At 42.2% G+C, this 27479-nt stretch overlaps 1 protein-coding gene across 1 annotated transcript; it reads left to right on the top strand.

Moving 5' to 3' along the window:
• Nucleotides 1–712: 712 nt before the first annotated feature.
• TMEM179 (transmembrane protein 179) lies at nucleotides 713–22381 on the top strand. Its single transcript, XM_077820535.1, has 4 exons — nucleotides 713–1014; nucleotides 9974–10111; nucleotides 11881–11959; nucleotides 22202–22381. The coding sequence occupies exons 1-4, from the start codon at nucleotides 713–715 to the stop codon at nucleotides 22379–22381; spliced, it is 699 nt and encodes a 232-aa protein (XP_077676661.1).
• The last annotated feature ends 5098 nt before the right edge of the window (nucleotides 22382–27479 follow it).

The following is a 27479-nucleotide window of genomic DNA, read 5'->3' as shown; positions in this document are numbered from 1 at the left end:
AGGGATTGAAAATAGAGCAGGTCAACTGCTGGGATCCAAATCTTTGTGCTGGGGCACAGACCTGGTAGGCAGGCAAGGAGAGGCTGGACATGTTCTCCACCTACAGGATTGGGTCGGGGCTAGGGTGACCAGATGTCCCGATTTTATAGGGACAGTCCCGATTTTTTGGGTCTTTTTCTTATATAGGCTCCTATTACCCCCCAACCCGCAGTCCCGATTTTTCACACTTGCTGCCTGGTCCCCCTAGTGGGGGCAGCGGTCAGGGCCAAGTCTTGGTAGGCGGCAGGTGCTGGGTGTAGGTGGCTCAGCCCGGACCAGCAGGGGCCGGGTACTGGAGGCGCTCAAGGCTGGGGCTAGACAGCGGCTCCGTTCAGCCAGAGGGATCTGCAGGGCTCAGCGCCCCAGGCTGGCGGGGTGCAGACCGGGGGCGGGGTTTGCAGCCCTGTTGCACTGGGCTGAGGCCGGCTCCGGCTGGCAGCGGCGCCGGGGGGCGGCTACCCCTGCTCTCCAGGCCCGGATCTCGGGGGTGGGGAGCAGCCCCGGGCCGGCTGCGCCGTGAGGCCTCGAGGAGAGGCTGGGCTCGCTCCGGAGCTGGGTGGCGCCGCCTGGCCGCGGCTCCCAGCCTCCTGCGCTCAGCCCGGGGGAGGGGTCCCCAGCGCGCATCCTCCCTGCCCCCGGCCGGCTGCGGCAGGCTCCCGCCCCAGCGCCCGCCATGGCGCTGAGCAACCTGCTCTTCGCCCAGTGCGTCGGCTACTTCCTGGCCTTCCTCTGCAGCTTCGTGGTGGTGGTGCCGCTGTCCGAGAACAGCAACGACTGCCGCGGCCGCTGCCTGCTCTTCACCGAGGGCATGTGGCTCAGCGCCAACCTGACGGCGGAGCGGCAGCGCTTCACCGTGCAGGAGTGGGGGCCCCCGGCCGCCTGCCGCTTCAGCGTCTTCGCCGGGCTGCTCTCGCTGCTGCTGGCCGCCGCGCAGGCCTGGCGGACGCTCTTCTTCCTCTGCAAGGGCCACGAGGAGTAAGTAAGGGGGGAGGGGGTTACGGGACTCTTCTCCCCCCCCCCGGAACCTGCCCCTCCGCCAGAACCTGAGCCCCCCAACTTGTCCCCCCAGAACCTGCCCCCTGCCAGAACCTGAGCCGCCCAGAACCTGCACCCCCAACTTGCCCCCTCAGAACCACCCCTCCAGAAACTGCCCCTCCGCCAGAACCTGAGCCTCTCCTGCCAGAACCTGCCCCCGCCCGACTTGCCCCCTCGGAACCAGCCCCCCAAACCTGCCCCCTGCCAGAACCTGCATCCCCTAACTTGCCCCCTCAGAACCACCCCCCCAGAACCTGCCTCCTGCCACAACCTGAGCCCCCCGAAGCTTCCCCCTGCCAGAACCTGCACCCCCCAACTTGCCCCCTCAGAACCAGGCCATCAGAACCTTCCCCCTGCCAGAACCTGCACCCCCCAACTTGCCCCCTCAGAACCAGTCCATCAGAACCTTCCCCCTGCCAGAACCTGTGCCCCCCAACTTGCCCCCTCAGAACCTGCCCCCTACCAGAATCTGTGCCCTCCAAACCCAACTTGTCGCCTCAGAACTAGCCCCCCAAACCTGCCCCCTGCCAGAACCTGCACCCCTCAACTTGCCCCCTCAGAGCCAGCCCCCCAGAACCTGCCCCCTGCCAGAACCTGAGCCCGCCCCCGAACCTTCCCCCTCGCCAGAGCCAGCCCCCCGCATCTGCCAGTACCCATCCCCAGTTGGCTGAGGAAGCCCTGCAGCTGCAGGGCCAAGGCAGGGAAGGGGGCACAGGGAGAGGGGGGCTATGCTCTGCCTCGGTGCTGGGACATCCAGGACCTAGCAGTGCCACCCCCACCTACATTGGCCTGCCAGGGGTTGGTGGTGAACAGGGGACACCAGGAAACAAGGTGTTAGCTGGGATCTGACACTTCCCCCTGGAGACTTCCATCTGGACCTTTGCCCTCGCAACTAAGGGCATGACTTTGGGTGTTGGCATCACCAACTTAACTGGAGCAGGGTCAGTCCTTAGAGAAGTTTTGCTTTATACTTGATGCTGTTCGGCAAGGTTGAGAGCTTCCTAGAGAGGCTCTAGCCTGCCATCCTTTAGGGTCGGTTGGCAAGGGGTGGGACTAATTCAGGGAGAACAGAGGTTTAAAAAGCCAGCTAAGCCACCAGAGGAGCAGCAAACTGAGTTTGGTGCGGGAGTTTGGAGAGTCCATGAGAGCCAGATACACCTGATAAACATTCTCTAAATTTAGGCCAATAACACTCCCCCTCACCCCTGAGAACAAACAAAACTCTGCAAGAGTAAAAAGAACGGAGGCAGAAGTTCAGCGGCAGAGTGGGGGCCACCCAATTTATTGCATTGAATGCAACATGAACGATTATCTGTCTTGTGGGCAGGTGACATATGTGTGCATTCAGCTCAAAGAGATCAGGGCCTTCAGAGACCAAGTACGGGCTCTTGAAACCAGAGTGACTGAACTAGTGGAGCTAAGGGAGATAGAGAGGTACGAGAGACGAGACTTCCAGGGACACAGCACAGTGATCCCACCCCCAGTTTGACAGGCTCTGTGCTGCTGAGGAGGATGAACATCTTGGGGAAGGAGAACATCAAGCTGGAGCAGAGGGAAGTGATCCCAGAGCTGGGAGCCTCCGTCTAGATGATGTCATGGTATCCTCTCACACTGAGAATACCTCTCCAGGGGAAGGGACCACTGTTATTAGGAAGAGACAGGTAATATTAATGTGGGATTTGATTATTAGAAATATAGATAGTCGGGTTTGTGGTGCCCAGGAGAGCTGCATGGTGAATTTTCTGCTGGATGCGAAGGTTGCAGACCTCTTGAGACATCTAGACAGACTTACGTGCAGTGCTGGGGAGGAGCCGGTGGTCATGATTCATGTAGGTATCAATGACATAGGGAAAGGTAGAAAATTTAGGCTGGTAGGTAAGAGATTAAAGTCCAGGACCTCCATGGCAGCATTCTCCGAAATGCTTCCAATACCATGTGCAGGGCCAGTTAGACAGGCAGAATGATCGGGTCTCAATGCGAGGATGAGAGAATGGTGTTTAGAAGAAGGATTTAGGTTTATTAGGAATTGGGGGACCTTTTGGGAACGGAGGAGCCTATACAGAAAGGATGGGCTCCACCTAAACCAAAATGGAACCAGATTGCTGGCATGTAAAATTAAAAAGATCGGAGAGGACTTTTTAAACTGAGGGAAGGGGGAAAGCTGACAGGTGCAGAGAAGTACACAGCTGGGACAGACACATCATGTAGGGCAGGATCTATTAAAGGGATACTCTATATCCCAGTAAAGGGGAGAGGATAGAAGTAGATAAAGTACAGGTAGGAACTGAAGAGAAACAGTCAAACAAAAAAGAATCCCATTCAGTTACATCACATGAAGGCAGACAACTAAATATTGACAAATTTTATAAGTTCTTACATACAAATGCAAGAAGTCTACATAGTAAGATGGGTAAAGTTGAGTACCTGGTGTTAAATGAGGATATTGATAAATAGGCATATCAGAAACTTGGTGGAAGAATGATAATCATGGGACATAGTAATGTCAGGGTACAAAATATATACAATTACAGAGCAGGTTGCACTGCTGGGGGAGTGGCACTATATGTGAAAGAAAGCATATAGTAAAAATCTTAAATGAATCAAACTGTACCATAGAATCTCTATGGATAGAAATTCCATGCTTGAACAAGAATATAGCACTAGGAATATACTATCAACCACCTGACCAGGATGGTGATGGTTATTGTGAAATGCTCAGGGACATTAGAGAGGTTACAAAAACAGAAAATCCAGTAATAATGGGGGATTTCAACTATCCCCTTATTGACTGGGAACATGTTGCCTCATGACAGGATGCAGAGATAAAATTTCTAGATATCAATAATGACTGTTTCTTGTCTTGGAATCCACAAGGGGAGAGGCAATTCTTGATTTAGTCTAAAGTGATGCACAGAATCTGTTCCAAGAGGTGAATATAGCTGAACCACTCGGGAGCAGTGCCCATAATGTAATTAAATTTAACATGCTTGTAGAGAGGAAAATGTCAGAGAAACCCACCACATTAACATTAGCTTCAAAAAGGGGAACTACACAAAACTGAGGAGGCTAGTTAAACAGAAATTAAAACAATAGACACGAGTGAAATGTCTGCAAGCTGCATGGAAACTTTTTAAAAACACCATAATAGAGGCTGAAACTATAAGTATACCCAAATTAAAAAAACAACAACCAAAAACCAGAGGACCAAAAAAAAAAAAGGGAGATTCCCACATCTGAACCATTCTTTTTAGGTGACAAATCTGAGGGAACTGTCCCAGATTGAGCTGTCAAGAGAGGAGGTTTGGGAACAAATTGGTACATTAAACAGTAATAAGTCACCAGGACGAGATGATATTCATCCTAGAGTTCTGAAGGAACTCAAATATGAAATTGCAGAACTATTAACTGTGGTATCTGATCTATTGCTTAAATCAGTCTTTGTACCACATGACTGGCAGATAGCGAATGTAATGCTGACTTTTTAAAAAAGGCTCTGGAGGTGAACCTGGCAATTATAGGCCAGTAAGCCTAATTTCAGTACCAGGAAAATTGGTTGAAACTATAGTAAAGAACAGAATTATCAGACACGTAGATGATTACAGTATGTTAGGGAAGTGTCAATGCGGCTTTTGTAAAGGGAAATTATGCCTCATCAGTCTATTACAATTTTTTGAGGGGGTCAACAAACATGTGGACAAGTGTGATCCGGTGGATACAGTGTACTTGGACTTTCAGAAAGTCTTTGACAAAGTTCCTTAGTAAAGGCTCTTAAGCAAAGTAAGCTGTCATGGGATAACAGGGAAGGTCCTCTCATGGATCAGTAACTGGTTAAAAGATAGGAAACAAAGGGTAGGAATAAATGGTCAGTTTTCACAATGAAGGAAGATAAATAGCAGGGTCCAGAAGCGATGGAAGCTCTGTAAAAGTGGGGGGGCCACGGGCACCCTAACCATGGCCCCACCCCAACACTTCCCCAAAGGCTACGCCCCTGTGTCCCCCCTTCTCCTCAAGCCCCCACCCTCGTGCTGCCCTTTCTCCCTAAGCCTCTGCCCTTGCACTGCTCCTTTCCTTAAGGCCCTGCCCCTTGCTGCTGCTTCTGCCTAAGCCCTGCTCCCACACGACCTCTTTCCCCCCCCCCCCCCAAGACCACGCTCACTCCTCTGCCACCCGTCACATGCCCTTACGGCTGGTAAAAAGTGGGAGGGCTCTCCCACTTTTAAAAGTAATGGGGCCATGGCCCCCTGGGATCTATACTGGGACCAGTCCTAATCAACATATTCATAAATGATCTAGAAAAAGGGTAAACAGTGAAGTGGCAAAGTTTGCAGATGATCGAAAATTACTCAAGATAGTTAAATCCAAAGCAGACTGCAAAGAGATATAGAGGGATCTCACAAAACTGGATGTCAGGGCCACAAAATGGTAGGTGAAATCCAATGTTGATAAATGCAAAGTAATGCAGATTGGAGAACCTAGTCCCAACTATACATACAAAATGATGAGGTCTAAACTAGCTGTTACCACTCAAGAAAGAGATCTTGGAGTCATTATGGATAGTTCTCTGAAAACATCTGCTCAGTAGATAAAAATAGAAATAAATGCTTAAAACCCATAGTCTTGAACAACTGTGAAAATTTAAATTGATAACTGAAAAAACACTTAAAAATAAACATCAATATTATCTATCAAACTCTAAAGAAATAAAAATAAAATTCTGCCAAGCCTCTTCATACCGCACTTGTGAATCCTTGCAGGCATTTATAAGCATTGCTCTAGTTTTACTGGTACGCTCCTGCTGCCTTGTGCCACTCTGAAACCAGCCAGTTGAAACGGGTATATGGATGCTTTGTGCCATCAGGGCAGTGCAAAGCAGCTGGAACATTCCAGTGAATCTGGCCATTTGTGAGTTACCACTAGGAATTCCAGGCACTAGAAGAACTCAGTTTAGGAACACACACCCTCCTCCTCATTCCTCTAGTCACTAAATAATGTACATTGTGTGGTCAGTACAGCTGGTCAAAAAATTCAGAATTTTGAAACTTTTTCGTGGGGGAAAAAAAGGGGAATTGGTTCAACTGATGAAAATTTTTACCATTTTTCCGACATGGTACTAGTGGTTACGGTGATAGTTATTTATGAAAATTATTATCTCACTATCATTTGAATTCCAATCTTAGCATTACCTGCAACAATAAAGTGATCAAACTGGCACCTGATTATGTGGAATAAGAAATACACAAAGGGTACTGGAAGCAATATTTAGTTATGGAGTAAACTAAGATGTACAGAATGAGTGGGAGGCTGTATTGTTTTAGTGGCTAGGGCACTGGATTGGGAGTCAGGAGAGTGGGGTGCTGTTCCCAGCTTGCTGGCGACCTGTTGTGTGACCTTGGATAAATATCTTTTTTGTGCTTCTATTTTCCCTTCCATCCTTTGTCTTGTCTTTACTTAGATTGTAAGCTCTCTGGGGCAGGGACTGTCTTGCTATGTATTTGTTCAGTGCCTAGCACAATGAGGCCCTAGTCTTGGAACAGTTTACCAAGGGGTATGGTGGATCTCCATCACTGACAATTTTTAAATCACAACTGGATATTTTTCTAAAAGATCTGCTCTAGGAAATATTTGGGAGGAGTTCTACAGCCTATGTTATACAGGTGGGTCAGATTGGATGGTCACAATAGTCCTTTCTGGCCTTAGAATCTATGAATCTTGGTAGAGATCTGAAGGTGCTACTGTAATGCAAATAATAATAGGATTGGCTATTATTCTCTAATATTCTGTGGCCACCCTTAGACTATCCACTGTTAAAAAGTGCCCTAACAGATTTTTAATAAAGCAATAGCTAGCTTTCTCAGGATTGAAGCTTATCCTATAAGAGGAGACTTTTTAATACACTTTGAAAAAAAGTGTATTTTTAAACAAATATCATAAACCTCAATTAGCTGTAGATGTTTGGTTGAATCCAGATGCATTTTATTTCCTATAGTTTAAAAACAGCTTATTTGGAAGAAACAGAACTAATAAGGTTTTTAATGGTGTATTTTGGACAAGACTTTCATGATTTTTGATCTATTTCCAATTTTGGGTATTTATTTTATTTTGGTGTGTTGTACAATTCTTTTGTTGAGATTTGTTCTTTATGAGTAGCTTTTGAGATTCTTCTATTTCAGCTGTGTATTATCCTTTGGGTAACACTATTCATAGTTAATAAAATGTTGATCTGGGTAAGAAAGGATTTGGAAGGCTGCTATGTGTTTGAAAGCCAAGATTATGTGTATTGTTATAATAAAATATGCAAGTCTAGTGCCACATAAGGTCAAAATATGGATTAAAACAGGACAACATGTAGCCTGTCTAATAAAACACTGGGAAAGGGAAGTTCCACCCCATGCCCAGATTTGTCATGGCAAATCTGAAAAGCAAATGTAGCATCCTAAGTGAGTTATGATGTGTTAACACTGAGCAAAGGTCCATTAACATTTCAAACATGCATGAGCGACTAACCCTGAAAATGGCCCTTTATTTCTGGAGAGGTAGAGGAATTTGTGCTCTTTGGGCATCATAAACTATGCACATCTTTGCTATACTGATTGAAGGTTGTTCAGGAGGAAATTCTGCAGCAATGGTGCTGCACATCCTTGCACTTACTGAGGTTGATGAGAGCATTGCAATTGACTTCACTTGAAGGAGGATTGGGCCCATGATGAATAAGAAGTGACTCCTAGTTAAAATATGAGGATATTCACCTTATTAAATAGTTTACAGAGCATCCATTGATTGTCAGTCAGATGCGTGGCATACAGCTACAAACTACTACAAACAGAAAACTAGCTGAAGATTAAGAAGAAAGACAACACAACAGCACTGTAGATTAATGAAAGGGTTGCCTGGAAAGATGAGTCTTGCATCACACTGTTATCATTGTTTATTTGTAAAGTGCAAACGATGTGCTTGATGGCGCATTTGTAAGATGTGAAGCTTACAGAGTTGAGCTCTGGTAGACCAACCGGAAGGAGCAAGTTTTAGAATTGGGTCGTTCCACTGAGAACACCTTCAGTCCTAACCCCAAGATTGCACATTTAAAGACTATCAGCGTCTTGAATTACACCAGCAAGTAGATGAAAAGTCAGTGCCGAACATCCAGTGGAGATGTTCCATGCTCATGCTAACTGTCTACTAAGTGGGTGAGCCACTGCTTTCTGCAGTAGGGGCTTGATCTAAATCAGAGTCCACTGAACTGACTGGAAAGACTCCCATTGGTCTTTGATCAGCCCCCTGTATAAGCTTTCAGTGTATATTTGATAAGTCAGTCATCTAATTTTATAGTTGACAAATAGATTTGTGTATTGCCGTTTCCTTGCTCCATGCAATATCACTGTAAGAACTGGCAATGCTTAATTTTAGTAAGGGGCATGATTTAGTGATCTAAGCGCAGGCCAAAGAGCCAGGGACACCTTATTTCTAAATCTAGCTTTGTCACAGGCTCCTTTTGTGGCTTGGTCAAGTCACTTAAATTCTTTCCTTTATCCTGCCCCTCCTCCCCTGCAGTTTCCCTATCTGTAAAATGGGAATAAATTTGTTTATGTGCTTAATGGGAAGGTCCTGGGAATTAATTGACTTGTCCTTTAAAGATGAAAAGCACTATGTTAATGCTAAGTATTAATCATTTCTATTTAATTTTCTCATTATCATGACTTAAAGCATTTAACGTTTACATGTCCAGTGACAGCCATAGCCTACTCCTAGTGAACTCAGTGGGAAAACTTGCATTCAATAAGAATAGAAACAGGCCATAAATGTGAATGCTCCAAGCGGCCGATCTTGTGTTTCTGGAAGACTGGCCACGCTGAAGTCCTTCTCCTGAAAGACCTAAAACAGCTAGAAAATGTGGTGGGCCTACACTGTCTTTGATCCTCATGGACACCTTGCACTGAAAGCAATAGGAATTGCCTTTGATCTCATTGGTTGAAAATTGTCATTGGGGGCAGGATTTTATCCCTGGTATTATAAGGGGCCCAGAATTTCCCATACTGATTGTTAAGGTTCATCTCCTGTAACAGCAGCAGATAGCTCACAAGGATGAAGAATCTATCATCATTTTTCTCAAGTGTTCCATTAAACTAAACACTGAAATGCTTTTCAAGTCAGTGATCAAATTCTAACAGGCTGGGTAGGTTCTGACAAGGACAGTCCTAGTTTCTGCAAACACAGTTAGAAATAAGACACACATCATATGCCTTGAGCTGGCCGTGGATTCTAAACTGCATGTCATAGCTGGTCGTATTCTAAGCTGCAGTGCAGACCCAGATCCTCAACTGGTGTAAATTGAAATAGTTCTGTTGACTTCAATGGACCTATGCTAGTTTATACCAGATGAGGATCTGGCCTGCTATGCACGCTACACACACAACTGAGCCCTGTCCCATGCTGCTAGATTAAAATAATTATAGTTATCAGTAGTATTTTGTTTTATTTTTAGTTTTCTTTTGGTAGGCAATTTTTGTCCCAATTATCACTATAGTCATGAAATAATTTTAGCTCAAGTTACTATATAATTTAAGTTAATAACATTTATTTTAAAAATGGTGATTTTAATCATTAGAGCTAATGAAAGCCGTGCTGCGTGTGAGCAATCACACAACTTTCTATTTATGATTCAGATTGGGCCTCCTACGTTTTAAAAAAAGAAAAAAGCGAAAGAGCTTAAGTGATGGGCATAATAAGAACCAACATCATAATCCTTAGTCTGTCAATAGTATTAGGCGTTCTTAATTAAAGCAGATGTGTTTCAAATGGAGACTGGTATTTTTCATATGTGCCCAGTGCGTGCTGCTTACAAGACTGCTGATGCTGTGTTTCAGTTGTTTATGTGTTACATTTTTCTTCCCTTTTATTGCAGCTCTTTCTTTTATGCCTTCCTGAATCTGCTGATCAGCGTCTTTGTGGTTTTTGTCATCTTTATTGCTAGCACTATAGTGAGTGTAGGATTTAACATGTGGTGTGATGCTGTTACCGAAAAAGGAAGCATGCCAAATAGGTTAGTACTGAAGGAAAAATTTTCTGTTTCACATATGCACAAATAAATGGAGGTATAACCAAATATAGTTATTAAATGCAGGGAAAGCAGACAAGGAAAGGTATTTAAAACCTGAAAGTCTTTTTATAAAGATATGATTTTTGAGATTGGGATCAAAACAACGAATAAACCTTCTGCTGGTAGTCCACATGAAAGAAGAACATTGTATAGTTATTTCATTGATGTTTCATTGCCTATTAGAGAGTCATAGTTATATGGAAAAGCACAAGAAGGATAGAAAGAAATTAACACACAATGTTTATAGACTGCTGTGAAAAGAAAACCTAGTTGTGATAACTCTCTAGTGAGGGAGGGAATGTGGTCTAGTGATCAGAGCAGGAAACTGGGAGTCAGGGCTCCTGAGTTCCAAATCCTAGTTTGGACACTGACTCACTGTAAGAACCTAAGCGAGTTATTTAGCCTCTATGTGCCTCAGTCTACCATCTACAAAATTGGTATAAAATATTAGCCTCATAGTGGTGTTGTTTACACCAAGATTCTCAGATGAAAACCACTGTATAAGTGCAGAGTACTGATGACCAACGTTATCTTAAGAGTTATAGAATGTATAGTTAATAAAATAATATTTGGGTTCAGTGTAGGAGGCAGATGATAGCTTGAGATGAATTTTTCAAATCAAACAAATATCAATGAAGAGATAGGAAAAAGTGACATTTTATGTCATATGATATTGAGTAACACTATTACTAGAGCATAAATTTATGTTTCACATTGTCATATGTTGCAAAATGCCATAGTAAATGTTCTGTTTAGGGCTGCAACGATTAATCGAATTATTCGAATATTCGGTTAAAAATTCTATCTCAGTTGTCAAAAAAAAAAAGCCTAATCGAATATTCGGATAAGAATCCAAGATGGCTGACACCACTGAAAAGGACAGAGAAGAGCCTTCAGAAATCAACCAAGAGATAGAAAGACATCCTCAAAATCCTGGGATTTTTTTCATACCACCAATAAAAGTCCAAGTTATTTGTAAAATCAGTAGGCAGCCTCTCTTTTACCATCACTATATCTCCTCCTTGCTGGAGCTTCTGAAACAAAAACACCCACACAATCCCTTCTCCTGAAGCCTTGCCTGATGATGTCAAAAGGTAATGGAGGCTCGTACACTTTGTTGCATTTAGGGGTGAAACAAACATCTGGGGTGATCCAAATGTGTGTGCTTGTGCAGGAGGTGTTGGGGTGGGCGGTAGAAAAGGAGGGTTTTAAGCATATTATTTGCATAATGAAGGTTATGTTACACATTTTAGAAAATCAGTGTTGTTCATTTACATAATTAAATATAGATTTAAAAAATAATATCTCTCTCTTAATGTGAGAGGAAATTGGCAAGCAGCCCAGTTATGGCAATAATTGAAAGCTTATTTGATAGACTATTCAACTGCTTACTCTTTGAAGCCTTTATTCTGGTAATTCTGTTTAGAATAACGGAAACTGATTAGGACTATTTAACAGTTTGTTCTGGGAGTGGACATAACAAAAGAAGCCTATACTTATTTCAAAGGGAGCAGAATAATCTTTCTAATGGCAACATTGTCATACCTATGTTGTTTATAGCTATGCTCTTTTGTTATTATTTAGAAAACCATTCTAGCAAGGACAGTTTTTAAGTGGCTACTTCATCTTATGCTTGGTCTGTTTATTTGGAATCTCTGAAATAATTTTCTCTCTCCCCCCCCCCCCCGCCCCAAAATGCCTTCTTCTTGTAGCTGTGAAGAACTACAGGATATAGATCTTGAACTGAATTTAGAAACCTCTGCCTTCTATGATCAGTTTGCCATTGCACAGGTAAGTCAGAACAAGATACAAGAATGTTTCAGTTCATTAGTCATTTGGACATGGACCTGATGCTACTGGTGCTGAGCCAGTAGAAGTGTTTCCATTGACTTCAGTAGGTGCTGGGTGGAGCCATAATGATGGGCATGTTTTTTTGGTAAAAATTAAAAATAGATAGCTTCAGATGTTGACTTGTACCTACTGTTTTTATTGCTCATTACTGAAATGTAACTGTCTCAGCAAGGCTCATTCCTGAAAAATTCTGAGCACTTTGGCCCCTATCCAGCAAAATGTTTAGTCTGGGATTTTCCCAAGGAGCCTATGGGAATTAAGCACCCAACTCCCACTGACTTGTGTTGGGATTTGGATGCTTACCTCCGTTATCCCTCCTTCCCCCCCTTAAATATATCAGCCTTAACGTGCTTAATTTAAAGAATGCGAACAGTCCATTGACTTGAGTGGGACTTCTTTAGTGCTTAAAGTTAAGCATGTGCTCAAGTGTTGTGGTGGATTGGACCAGAGTACTCAGCACCTTGCAAAGTCAAACCCTCAATACATTTTTGATAAGAGCATATGAACGGCCATAATGTGTCACACTAATGGTCCATCTGTCCCAGTGTCCTGTCTCTGACAGTGGCCAGTGCCAAATGCTTCAGAGGTAATGACTAGCATAGGGCAACTTCAAGTGCTTCACCCCTGGTCGTCCAGTCTCAACTTCTGGGACACCCGAAGCATGAAATTGCATCCCTGACCATCTTGACTAATAGCCCCTGATGGACCTATCCTCTATGAACTTATCTAATTATTTTTTGAACCCAGTTATACTTTTCGCCTTCACAACATCCACGGGCAATGACTTACGCAAGTTGACTGCGCATTGTGTGAAGAAGTACTTTTTTTTGTTAGTTTTAAACCTGCTGCCTATTAATTTAATCAGGTGACCACTAGTTGTTTTATGTGTAGGGGTAAATAATACTTCCCTATTCACTTTCTCCATACCATTCATGATTTTACAGACTTATATCAAAACCCCCTTAGTCGTCTCTTTTCTAAGTTTAGCAGTCCCAGTCTTTTTAATTTATCTTTGTATGAAAGCTGTTCCATACCCCTGATTATTTTTGTTGCCCTTCTCTGTACTTTTTCTAATTCTAATATATCTTTTATGAGATGGGGTGACCTAAACTCACACAGTGTTTAAGGTGTGGATTTACCATAGATTTATACAGTGACATGATGATATTTTCTGTCTTATTATATCTCTCTTTTCTAATGAAAAGGAGTACTTGTGGCACCTCAGAGACTAACAAATTTATTTTAGCATAAGCTTTCGTGAGCTACAGATCACTTCATCGGATGCATTCAGTGGTCGTCCGATGAAGCGAGCTGTAGCTCACAAAAGCTTATGCTCAAATAAATTTGTTAGTCTCTAAGGTGCCACAAGTATTCCTTTTCTTTTTGTGGATACAGACTAACACGGCTGCTACTCTGAAATCTTTCCTAATGGTTACTGACAATCAGTTAGCTTTTTTGACACTGCACATAGGGTGAATTTTTTCAGAGAACTATCCACAATGACTTTGAGATTTCTTTCTTGAGTGGTAACAGCTAATTTAGACCCCATAATTTTGTATGTATAGGTGGGATTATATTTTCCAATATGCATTACTTTTCACTTTTCAAACTGAATTTTAAAACAATGTAATTGAAAGATCCTATTGCAGCTTAATTTCAAGGGAGTCCCTTGGGTATTTCTACTTAAGATAAAATTTGGATGAACTCCTTTGCTGTCATCTTGGACATCGTGTTTCTTGGGGGTATAGCTTCCAAGTGATGGGTAATGTGGTCTAGGATCATGAGCACACATTGATGTCCTTGGGCCAACTTCTCCAGTGGGCGATCAGGTCCATTACTATCCTCTCAAATGGGACTTTAATAATCTGTAGGGGTACTGAGGTCGTGGGCCTTGCAATTGGCATTCAGGGCAGGAGGTGCAATAGCGTCAGACCTCCAGGTGGACTCTTGACCAAGAGAACCTTCATAGGATTCTGTCTAGGGTTTTATCCACCCCTAAATGTCCCCCAAACAAATGACTGTGGGATAGGTCTAATACTGCCCTTTGGTATCCTCGAGGTACTAGTAGCTGCTCCAGTTCTTGCTCCTATAGTCAGACTAGTCTATATAATAAGTCCTTTTCATCACAAAATGTGGCCTGGGCCTTTGGTTTTCCCCTATACTGGGACCCCAATCACTTTGACTACTTCCTTTCTAATACTGTGGTACAGAGCATCATTGGCTTGGTCCTGCCCAAAATACTTGTATGAGAGACCACCATGTCCAAACTAAAAGGGGGCTATTTCTGTTTCACCCCCAGGATTAGTGTCAGTTGAATTTGGCTCAGCTTGAAGTTCATTAACTGTCTAAGTTGCCTCCTTGCCTGCTGGATGAGACTACTTACCCATGAACACCACCTTTTGATTCTGGACCAAGATTTTGGACCCCATTCTTTTGTCTGCCCTCCTTTCTTGTTTAACCTTCCAGGATTTCCCAGTTGCTGAAAATAAGTGTCGGGTTGAAGGGCTAAATAATAGAAAATAAGAGATGGGCTACTTCCTGGGGCCATGGTATCAGCTCCGTGGTTACTGTTTTCCTCTAACCCTTCCATTGGGAGTAGATGTCTGGGAAGTTTTGTCCTTTGAGTGAAGGATATAGAAGATTTGGGATTACTCCCGCTGTCACCCTTGTGTTTCCCTGAACCTCTATTTGTATGGGAATGGCTGGGTAGTAATTAACTGTCCCATGTACACAGGTTACTCCCATGCATTTGGCTGGAGTCAGCTGGTTCCACCCCACCAGTTTCCCAGAGACCAGCGTAACTGCACTTCCTAAGTCTACTAATGCAATGGTCTCCGTACCATTCATTCCAACTGGCCATGTAAATAGCGTATAATGTAAATATTTATAGTGACTCCTTTTCACTGTCACCCAGACTACAATGCATGGACCTCTCAATGTTAGGACTTTGAGCTGCTATATGCCCTAGTTCCCCACAAGCATAACATCAATACACAGCTCGGGATATCCTCCTATTCTAAGACCTATTCCATTAGGTCTTATCCCGTGGCCTTCTCTCGCCAGTTCCCCAAATTCCTTCGTGCCCTCAGGCCACTCTTTGGCATCCCTCCTCCCCAATATAATTGTATCTGAACTTCTGGAGATCTGGGCCTTTGGGACTGGGATTGAACTCTTGGTCCAGCACATATCTTATTCAGTAGTCCAAGAAAGCTCTCTGGCCATTAAATGCCTCGCTATGAGGGTGACCAAATCATCATAAGAGGAAGGATCATTTTAGCCAACCCACCCTCATAGGTTTTGGTGGTAGTCGCGTCTCATGAATCTGTCCAAAACTAAGAGTACTTTTCTGCACTGTGGGTCTTGTGACACAGCCACTTCTGCATTAGGTGGATAAGGTTGAACAGTTGTGATCTTGGTGCTTTACTCTTCCAGTACCTCCACTCATGGAATCTCTGGGCTCTTATGGCTGTAGTCACTCATGATCTTGCAAGTATTTATTTCAGTTTTCACCTGGGAGTAGTCTTCAGCAGCTTCCACTGCAGTGTCATAGTAGGCCTTCTGGGCCTTTCCACACAGGAAAGGAACGAGGATACTGGCTCACTGGTCTCGGGGCCAGGCCTCACTTAGGGCTGTTCTTTCAAACATGAGGAGATATGCCTCAATGTCATCCTCTGTCATAATCTTTTGTAGATAACTGCTGGCCTTTAGGGATCATGTTCCATCATGGCCACCTCCCAGAGTGGCCAGGGCTTTCAGTTGTCTTACTGTCTCTTGTAGGGTTGCTCGGTCCTGTGCCTCCTGGATCACCAATAGTTGATTTGTCTCTTGTTGTATTCATACAGATTCCTGCTGAGTGGCCATCTGGGCTCTGCTAGCCATTGGTTTTACCACAGTGGCCTGCACCAGTACCCTCGTCATGTCATCCATTCTCGGGAATTATCTGTCTTGACCTTGGGTTAATCCACTGCATCCATTCCCACTCCTGACACCATGTGTGGCAAGACACCCCCTTTGTCTTGTCAGCCTCAGAATTTCTCCCTCTGGTGATGGGGGCCTAGAGTAAATCATACCTGCTCCAGAGATTATTAATTCTTCACTTTTGTTTATTTTTTCAGTATTTACAAGGTGGGCGTTAGAGTAGGCCTCTTAAGCAAAAAACAAACAACACAAACGAAATACATTTCCTTGCTCCCTCCCTTGGTGTTGCCTTATTACACAGACTTCTAGTTGCTACCCCTTCTCCAAGCAGAAGTTAACTTGGTTGTTTTTTCCACACCCTATAGGGAGGAGAACAGCATTCCACCAAGGAGAAGCCTTTTTCTGTGCTGCCCTGAACCCTGCTGCAGCTTGTTTTTCATCCCTCCTGCCTCTCTCACCAGAAGAAGGGTTTTTTCAAGGTCACCGGCAGACTCAGGTGTCTCTCATTAAGTGGAGATAATCCTTTTTCAGTTCATAGGGAAAGGGGTCTTCACTAGAGTTGACATATCTGCCTTCTACCACTCTCTTACAGCTGTCAGGTCTGACTTTGGCAGAGATTACAATCTATTTAAGAAAAGTTGTTAAGGAACCTTAATGACATTCTGCCAGTTTTTGGCCTGATTCACCATTGCATTACTCCAACATAGGCATTGCCAGACTGAAGTCAACTCAAGGTCCATCTTACCCAGGATCTTGCCTCTGACAGTGGCCAATACTAGATGCTTCAGAGGAAGATGTAAGAACTCCACAGTAACCAACGTGGGGTAGACTGACTCCTACATAAATCTCCTCCTAGTCTCTAATAGAGATTGATTTAAGCCCTGAAGGGCAAGGTTTAATATTTCTTCCAAAATGTCCATTAACATTGACTATGGTAACTCTGGGTATTCTTTATCTCCACATAAATGGCCATTCCCTTTTTGAATCTTGGCAAGGTTTTGGCCTCAATGACTTTCTGTGACAGTGGTTCCAGTTTATTCATAGAATTGTAGGACTGGAAGGGACCTCGAGAGGTCATCTAGTCCAGTCCCTCGCACTCATGGCAGGACTAAGTATTATCTAGACCATCCCTGACAGGTGTTTGTCTAACCTGCTCTTAAAAATCTCCGATGATGGAGATTCCACACCTTCCTAGGCAATTTATTCCAGTGCTTAGCCACCCTGATAGTTAGGAAGTTTTTCCTAATGTCCAACCTAAACCTCCCGTGCTGCACTTTAAGCCCATTGCTTCTTGTCCTATCCTCAAGAACAATTTTTCTCCCGCCTCCTAGTAGCAACCTTTTAGAAGTATTTGAAAACTGATATCATGTCCCCTCTCAGTCTTCTCCTCCAGACTAAACTAATCCATTTTTTTCAGTCTTCCCTCATAGGTCATGTTTTCTAGACCTTTAATCATTTTTGTTGCTCTCCTCTGGACTTTCTCCAGTTTGTCCACATTTTTCCAGAAATGTGATGCCCAGAACTGGACACAGTACGCCAGTTCAGACCTAATCAGCGCGGAGTAGAGCGGAAAAATTACTTCTCACGTCTTTCTTACAACACTCCCGCTAATACATCACAGAATGATGTTTGCTTTCTTTGCAACAGTATTACACTGTTGTCTCAACCTGGATTTGTGCAGGAAATGGCCCAACTTGATTATCATGCACATTGTGTAGAGAGTTGTCACTTTGGATGGGCTATTACCAGCAGGAGAGTGAGTTTGTGTGTGGGGGGGTGGAGGGTGAGAAAACCTGGATTTGTGCTGGAAATGGCCCAACTTGATGTTCACTTTAGATAAGCTATTACCAGCAGGACAGTGGGGTGGGAGGAGGTATTGTTTCATGTTCTCTGTGTGTATATAAAGTCTGCTGCAGTTTCCACGGTATGCATCCGATGAAGTGAGCTGTAGCTCACGAAAGCTCATGTTCAAATAAATTGGTTAGTCTCTAAGGTGCCACAAGTACTCCTTTTCTTTTTGCGAATACAGACTAACACGGCTGTTACTCTGAAACCCATCTTTAACTTGTGATCCACTATGATCCCCAGATCTCTTTCCACAGTACTCCTTGCTAGGCAGTCATTTCCCATTTTGTATATGTTCAGCTGATTGTTCCTTCCTAAGTGGAGTACTTTGCATTTGCCCTTATTGAATTTCATCCTATTCACTTCAGACCATTTCCCCAGTTTGTTCAGATCATGTGTTGTGTGAGAAACTATTTCCTTTCATTGGTTTTGAATTTTCTACCTTTTAATTTCACTGATTGTAACCTTGTTATTGTGTCACCAGACAGAGAAACAGAAGTTCCTGATCTACCTTCCGTAGACTATTCATTATTTATCATATCCTCTCTGTCTGGCTCTTTTGTAAGGTAACAATCACAATCTTTTCAGTCTCATTCACTGAGTTTTTTCATACCCTTGACCATTCTCATCTCCAGTTTTATGTGGTGTAACCCTGTTGAAATCAATGGAGTTACATGGGCTTAAAACAGAAATAATACAATGGTGAATCAGGCCTTACATTTTTATAATTTTCTTTTCATTGTAATAACCTGTTAGAAGCTTATAAAATATTTTCTCCCCCTACCAACTTTATCATTCCTCTTTGGCCAATATTTTGTTTTGCCATGGTTCGAGTGCAGGAAAAACAAGCGCAAACTAGCTGCCATTGTGTCACATCTATTTATCTATTCTGTGCTTTATAACCATAGTATATGACCGGCCACTCAGGCAAAATGTCATAAATCCTGCTCTTAGGAAAGTCAGTGTGGGCTCTGACATTCACTTTAAGGTGCGCACAGCTCTGGGAACAGTGTTTGTTATTAATTTTTCAGTCAGAGATTAAAAATCATCTGGGTGGTTTATTTCTCTCAAATTGCTACTATTTAATATAAAAAAAAGGAGGACTTGTGGCACCTTAGAGACTACCGAATTTATATGAGCATAAGCTTTCGTGAGCTACAGCTCACTTCATCGGATGCATTCAGTGCAAAATACAGTGGGGAGATTACAGAGAACATGAAACAATGGGTGTTACCATACACACTGTAACGAGAGTGATCAGGTAAAGTGAGCTATTACCAGCAGGAGAGCTGGGGCGGGGGACCCATTGCCAACTGTGTCCACATATCTATTCAGGGGACATCATCATAGGGCCTAATCACATCAACCACACTATCAGAGGCTCATTCACCTGCACGTCTACCAATGTGATATATGCCATCATGTGCCAGCAATGCGCCTCTGCCATGTACATTGGCCAAACCAGACAGTCTCTACGTAAAAGAATAAATGGACACAAATCAGACGCCAAGAATTATAACATTCAAAAACCAGTCGGAGAACACTTCAATCTCTTTGGTCACTCGATTACAGACCTAAAAGTGGCAATTCTTTAACAAAAAAACTTCAAAAACAGACTCCAACGAGAGACTGCTGAATTGGAATTAATTTGGAAACTGGATACAATTCTTAGGCTTGAATAAAGACTGATAGTGGATGGGTCATTACACAAAGTAAAACTATTTCCCCCCCCACTCCCCCCAGGGCTGTTCCTCAGACGTTCTTGTCAACTGCTGGAAATGGCCCACCTTGATTATCACTACAAAAGGTTCCCCCCCCGCCCACTCTCCTGCTGGTAATAGCTCACCTTATCTGATCACTCTCGTTACAGTGTGTATGGTAACACCCATTGTTTCATGTTCTCTATGTATATAAATCTCCCCACTGTATTTTCCACTGAATGCATCTGATGAAGTGAGCTGTAGCTCACGAAAGCTTATGCTCAAATAAATTTGTTAGTCTCTAAGGTGCCACAAGTCCTCCTTTTCTTTTTGCGGATACAGACTAACATGGCTGCTACTCTGAAACCTATGTTAATATAGTACAAATTCTGGTCCTATAAATTCCAATTCTGCTTCATCTGCATTTTCCTTATGTAGGTGTAATTTCACTGTGTTTCCTTTGCTATATATTGTTGTCTTCACCCGGGGTCATGTCCAACCATAATTGTGTGTGTGATGTTCCCCTCACTGTCAGTGGAAGGGTAGTGTAGAAGTATATGGTAGGATATGACTGAGTAAACTGCAATTATATATCCAGCTGCTGACACCAGGGTCATTGGACAAACTATGTGCAGGGGGATACCTTCTTTTGACTATAATAGGGAACGGTGCAAGAAAAAATTCTGCTTCATACAGTGTGTGCCAACATATACAGAGATCCTGCAGGAGGAAAGTTTACTTTGTTGTAGTACACAGGAGAACTAGCCCCAAACAATCTGGTCCTAATTCCTACTACTGACCTACCAGGGGCAGCCTATGCTGCTTTAACTCCTGTACATTCATGAGTGAGGAGTAAAGGTGCATCTGCCAGATTCTTTTATGTTGACAAAAGGAAATGCAATTTCAGGGCACAGACCTGCTAGTGTGTAAGGAACCCCAGAAGTAGATCATGTGGAAAAAAGATCCCAGTGGGGAACAAATTCCTGCAGTGCTATCTGTTAGTATCATAAGGTACATTAAGCAGAGTTTCAGCAGAGCCAGTTTATGGGTTTTTCTTTGGCACCGTGATAACGATTCTTCAAGGCAAGTAGAGCAAGAATGGCCATCCTTAATGGTCCAGGAAAACAGGTCCTTGTATAGCACACTGATGGCTCAATATAGCTGTTCATACCCAAGCACCACTCTCAGGGAATACACTGGGAATGTTTCCTGAATAAGAATTACAGAGCTGGGCCCGGGTAAACTTTGCAAGGAGAAACTAACCAGTTTGATGATCGCTGGCATTTAAATACCATTCAGCTGGTTCTAGCTTGTCCAGAACTTTTCTTTGATCTTCACTCATTAACTGAATTATGCTAGATTTATCTAGAGTCTTTCATGCTGAGTATGTCTCAAAAGGCATAGAAAAGCCACTTAATGCAGACTTAAATCTGTGTTGAGACCATTTAAGAGAGTGCTACAATTTTGATGTTGCACTAATGACACGAATGCAGATATGCGATACTACATATTAGCCCAAATGAGTGTGATTTTAACACCTTCTCATTCCATATCTTTTTATCTAACTTACTTCATTGCTATTTTTAAAGACATTTTATATTGGTGGACTGAGATGTAAATAAGGACAAAAACGTGGGAAATTTTCAAAAGTGTGTTAAGGGTCTAATGTAATTGATATTTATTGATGTTTATTATTATTGTAAAGATTATTAGTCAGGGATTAATACAGCATAATACAGAAAGGAAGGTTAATACATTGCCAATGAATCTGGAAGACAGAAGTGCAGCTGGTGAGACTCTTAAAGATTTTGTGCTTACCCTGCTTGTATTTATACCTGACTCAGAGAAGCTTCACAATTTTCTCTGTATTACTTTAAACTACCACTCATTTCTTGTCTGTCTTCTCTGACACATTTTTTGAAGATACCAAGAAGCCAATAATTGACTGTATCTGGTAGATGGGACACATTTGTAAGTTTTAATGTAGAATACATCTTAAATTCTGACAGGTTTTACACAACCCCTCCACGAAAACAGGACAGACATTGTAACAGTTTCTTCATTTTGTTTTGACCATAGCATTCCAAAAGTCAGCAAGACTTTAAAGACATTCTGCACCACCTCTAGCTTGGTACAGAGGGCATGTTAGCTAAGTTTAAGAAAGTTGTTTGTCTTGCCCTGTCTCTCTGGGATGTCTCTGTACCTAACATTGAAATTAGAACACTTCACACCTCCCCTTGATTTAACATAAGTAAAGAGCATTTTGAAAGGAGCATAACATAAATGCAATTCATACACAAACATATGTGATATATATAGTAATATTGTATATGATATTGGCTAACACTGTAGACCTTACAGATTTTCTCTTATCTGGCTCCATACATACTTTACTAGACACAGAGGGTTGATAGCAGCCAAATACAGCACAAATGCCAGAAGGTTTAGTGGGTTGAGTGTATTTCACAAGATATAGTGGTAATAATATTATATAGGCTTATCATTGTTATCGTTATCTTTTTACTCTTACTTTTATAGTAAATGTAAAGGGGGTTACCAACCTGAAAAGACTGAGAAACAATGGGCTAGATCATCCGCTGGTGTAAACTGGCACAACTCCGTTGAAGTCCATCCAGACGAGGATCTGTCTTTAAAATGAGGGTTGGCTGTATCTTGACAACACAACATTAATCTCTCTGCCATCTCTTTTCCTGCCTAGTTTGGTCTCTGGGCTGCCTGGCTGACTTGGCTGGGAATTACCATTTTGGCCTTCCTGAAGGTTTATCACAACTACAGGCAGGAAGACCTGCTAGACAGCCTGATCCATGAGAAAGAGCTGCTGCTAGGACGATCCTCTTCACGAACCTTTTTGCAGGATGAGAAAAGTGGCATGATCTAATATGTAAGCCACTCGATGGTACAGGTTGTAAATTTTATAATTCATTAGCACAAGCGGAAGTGAAGAGAATTGGTGAGTGTGTGAAATCATTGCTTTCCTGAACTGAAATTTAATTTAGAATTATACAGTCCTTTAATGAGAAATTGTCAGAAGCCATATTTCTGTTAGGATATAGACAATGAACTGTATGATACAATAGGCTTCCTTTCCTGTACATACTGGGAGCAGAACTAATTATGCCTGTGTATGAAGATGGCTGTCCCTATCAGGGTTCTAGCATGCTTTTCCTGATTATTGAGGGAAGGATGTTTTCTGAGAACTGTGCTAGCAAAACCTCGCTAAAGACCACCCCTTTAGTGTAGTTTGCAGCATGGTTTTAATGTTGTTCTAGCTAGCACTGCTCTGACCTACTTATGGAAAGGGCCTTTGATACCCCCAAATTTGCTGTATACATATGAAATATTAACAACAATTTTATAACCCTTGCTCCCATTTGATTTGATCACTTTAGAACATATGGAGCTGTGTACCTGACTATATACTTAATGTTAGATACAGTAAAATTCATACAGTGACATAAGATATTACAGCATCTTAAACGTACCGTATATTTTTGGAGGGATTGTAGAGCCTATTTATGTTTATGTTTCATCTTAGACTTTGGCATGGCCAGCATTTATTACTGCTTTGTAAAATGTAGTCTAACGGGCAGTAACTGCAGCTTGCATAGCAAGAGATTAATCTTAATATATTATATTAATGCTTGCTCTTTCATATATGTAATTTGATCCCTGGTATTATATACTATTCAGCTTCAAGTATTAGAGTTTATTTGTGCTATTTATCTCAAACAGGATATGTGAAATTATTATAAATAGCTGCATAGTAGATCTGTGAATGTCTATCAGTACAGTAAACTGTAAAAACTGCTCAGTAATCACATAGCTGGTTCTTTTATGAACTGGGCTATTTTCCCCCGCATTGGCCAGGGGCTGCTCCAGGATTCAGTATTGCCACCCTGAAAAGGGAGAAGGGCCATTTACTTTATGTAGTCCACTAGGGACTTTGCTATTGCTCTTGATTTTACACAGAAAGTGCTCAGATGGTAGGATAATGGGTGAGATTATAAAACACTAAAATATATCCAATGATTAGGAACACGGATAAATCAGAGGGCAGTGGAATTATTACGCTCAAGAATGAATGCCTTGTTAGTATATAGAGAGACAAGATGGACGAGGTAATATCTTTTATTGGACCAACTTCTCTGGGTGAAGAGACAAGCTTTTGAGCTTACACAGAGCTCTTCTTCAGGTCTGAAAAAGCCTGAAGAAGAGCTCTGTGTAAGCTTGAAAGCTTGTCTCTCTCACCAATAGAAGTTGGTCCAATAAAAGTTATTACCTTACTCACCTTGTCTCTCTATTATTCTGAGACCAACATGGCTACAATAACACTGTAAACAATAATTGCTAGTATATAGGCTATAGTCATCAGGTACAAAAGGAATCTGAGGCCCCAGTTTAGCAGAGTGCTTAAGCAAATGCTTAATTTTAAGCATGTGACTAATACCACTGACTTCTGTAAACTGCTGAATCACGGTCTGAAGGCACAAAAATCACTCAGACTTACAATTCTTCTGTTGCACAGACTCTGCTGTGTTTCTGAGAATCTAAGATTTTGTGTATGGATTAACGGCCAAACTGTTCCCATATGTGGGAAAAACCTATATAGGGGATGTGAAACTCTGTGAATTGTTCAATCAGGGGAGCTGGCTCTTGAAATCTGCACGTCATAGAGTTCCAGACGATTTCCAGAGACTAGATCTGTCTGAACAGGGTTTCTAGAAACAAGGTCCATCTACACAGAGGCCCTGTTTCCATGTACTGGTTCCTACCCACAAAGGAACAAAATTCCTGCAGGAGCCATGCTTCCACAGCATTCTCCAGCTGTGAATTCACATCAGGGAAGGATTTTAAGAAGATGGAGATGGAGACCAAGTAAGTTAATGCCAGTTTAAGGTTCAGCATTAAGGCCCCCATCCAGCAAGTTACTTAGCCTAATTTTGAGCATGTGGTAATATCACTGACTTCCATGGTGCTATTCACATGCTCAAAATTAACGTAAGTAATTTTCTGGGTGGGACATAAGTTACTTGTTGTTGATGTAGAAAGTGGATGTCTCCCCATCACTTCCTTTCCTAGACAACAGAGGCTGTCCTTTTGGGAATGCTTCCACTGGTTCTGGAGAAGAGTATGATGCTGTGAAGATGAGGCTGTCCTTCCCTCCACTTTCACACTGCCTGCCTCCCTGCAGGTGCCTGATTGTCTTTCCCCAATCCACTGTCCCCCCCAAAAAAAGAAGAGAATATTTGGCTCAAAGTTTCTAGTCTGTTTGGTTTTGCAGATAACTTTTATTCTAGGAATTAAAGCCCTTTCATTATCCTGTTTGTTCTTCAGCTCAATAGACTAAATCTGAGATTTTCAAAAGAGACTAAGGGAGTCAGGAACCCAATAGGAGTTGGGCACCTAACTCCCTTAAATTCCTTTGAAAACCCCAGCCCAAATTAATATAATACAAACAGGTGAGAGAATGTCTCTATTCATCTGAATCAGGTGGAATGAGTTGAGGTAGCTAGTTAGGATGGTTCATTAGGGCTTAAAAGCAAGGAGCTTTTCAAGGAAAGTTCCCTAGTAGCTCGAAGGAAGAGGACAGAGATTAGCAGCTATGAAGCTAGTTTAGAAGAAGGCGAACTTCTGAGCTAGGTTGTCAGAAGTAGTTTAGTTTTAACCAAACTGGGCCTTTTTGTTTGAGAACAGTTTTCCTCTAGTTTTCAGTCTGTGAGAAAGCACTCTGCCAGCTCCTATTCTAAAGCTGAAACACCCAGGCCAAACTACTTGTGCCAAAGTGAGGGCTAGGGCAGAAAATACGGCCAGGGATGAGAATGTGAACTTGTTCTTTTATATTTTGCAGCATCCAAGTTACTCTTTCTAGCTGTAAATTACCAAGGCATTATTGAGTTAGGCACCATTATTAATGCATCACCATTCTTTGACCTTTCAAATTCTTCTTTAATTTGCATTGTCCAAAACCATGCCTGAGACCCGAGTAGTTTAACAAGGTTGTGCATTTCATGTAACAAAACTCAGCATTTTTTTTTTTTTTTTTTTTTGGGAAGGATTGTAAGGGGGGAGTGTTTCAGTGGTTTTTGCCATTTCCTCCCCCTATATATCTATTGCTGCTGCCCATAGCAAATACCCAGATACCCTTGTTAAGAATGTGGCCTGCATTTATTTTGCTCCTGGACATACTGATGTTTAAATCAGACTCAAAAGACCACCTTTTTGGCCTACATAAAATGGCTGATAGTAACGAAGGTAGAGTTTACATAGAGCCTTATTTATTAAAATGCAAATAGACACTGTTCTGTTGAATTGCTACCACACCAACAAGGTATTGACACACAAGTAACCTGCTACGTTAGATACATTCCAGATGCCCTGGCTTCCACCAGTGCCCTTTTCCTGTTCGCAAAACCACTTGGGTTAAGGAGTTATGTTCATTGCTGACAGAGGACATAGTGCTAGAAAAACCTGATCGAGCTGAGAAACTGTAAAAATGTGGTTTTGTTTTTTAAAACCAAAACTTCTTTTAAGAGAGCTCAAGTAAAACAATAGTTTGGAGCAAAGTGTTTTTAAAAGGGTAGAAAAGCTTGTAAAGTCCTGTCCCTTAAATATTCAAAGCATCATGCAGTGTTTCATCCCTGAATCTCTCATGGGCATCACGTAGGTAAAACTCTGCAGCTTTGCTTTGGGAATTTAGGGGATTGTGCTTGTTTATGATGCTGCTGAGAGAAATATGTACTATAACAAATGAAAACTCAGATAAGCATGATTTGTTGATGAAGGTGTTCAGTATTAGAGAGGGGTGTGTGTGTGTGTGTGTGTGTGTGTGTGTACACATGCACACATATGCCATGTTAAAGGGGTTGTTAGGATAATCCCCATTATTAAACCATGATATTGATGTAAAATCCCCTGTAGACAGTCAGAGAATGTCAGAATAGCTTAAATTTCTACACTGCCTTTTTTTTTCTTTCTTTCTTTCTTATCTGCATGATGCCACTTAAGATATGGATACCTCTCTCTGTTATCAAACAATTTCATTGTTAGTGTGACTGAGTACTAGTTCCTATCCCTCAAGGTTTATCCTCACTTACGCAGAGTATTAGGGATTACTGTTTATACTTTTATATAATCTTGAACAAGACAGCATAGTTATAGATGAAGGCAGGAGAAGTGTTACATTTTGTAGATTGAAATACATTGGAATCCTACATGACTGGAGGATGACATTCCCTTTGAACAAAGTTCCTAATGTAACATGAATGTGCATTGACTCCTTGATGCACATTAACCCTTTGATGGAAGTGTTACTATTAATTAGGACATAGTAATTAATGCTTATTCAAAATAGGTGTCAAATACCTTAAAGTATATTTTCTTAAAAGCCTTAATCCTTCAATTGTCAAAACTAATTCTTCTTCTGCAACAGCCTAGCAAATGATGTAAGACCCAAAGCAATTAGCATGTTTTTTTTAAAACAATGATCCATCAATTGGAGAAGAAAAGTAAATGCAAGGAAGGGAAGAAAGATGTATATGAACTGCGATTATATACTGGTAGGACTGTAGAGGGGAAAATTCATTTTAAACCCCATTGGTTTTATTCAATTAGATGAGATAATAAGAAGCCAGATCCCCAGCTGGTGTAAATTAGTGTTGCTCCATTGAAGTCAATAGAGCTATGTTGATTTACACCAGCTGAAAATTGGGCAATTTATATTTAAAAGCATTTGAACACTTGTTTCCCCCTTCAGAGCCATATATGCAAATATCTGGTTAAATTGACAAGGGCTTTGATACTAAGTCACTGAAATGGATGACACAGCTGGTCAGTCTCTGGTGGCTAATTATATGGTATCTGGTATATCAGGACCTTTCTGAATGTATTTGTTTTTCTTATAGAGATTACTCATTTAGGGCCTGATCCAAAACTCACAGAAGTCCACTGGAGTGTTTCTACTCTCTTCTTTGGGCTTT

Source organism: Eretmochelys imbricata, chromosome 6 (assembly GCF_965152235.1).
Source record: "Eretmochelys imbricata isolate rEreImb1 chromosome 6, rEreImb1.hap1, whole genome shotgun sequence".
Classification (NCBI taxonomy): Eukaryota; Metazoa; Chordata; order Testudines; family Cheloniidae; genus Eretmochelys; species Eretmochelys imbricata.
The sequence above is the reverse complement of the archived record's forward strand: the minus strand, read 5'-3'. Positions and strand labels throughout refer to the sequence as shown.

Coding starts and splice junctions, on each gene's coding strand:
- TMEM179 (XM_077820535.1), top strand. CDS start 713: ATGGCGCTGAGCAACCTGCTCTTCGCCCAGTGCGTCGGCTACTTCCTG. Junction 10,112..11,880: donor AAAGGAAGCATGCCAAATAG/GTTAGTACTGAA, acceptor TTCTTCTTGTAG/CTGTGAAGAACTACAGGATA. Junction 11,960..22,201: donor ATCAGTTTGCCATTGCACAG/GTAAGTCAGAAC, acceptor TTTCCTGCCTAG/TTTGGTCTCTGGGCTGCCTG.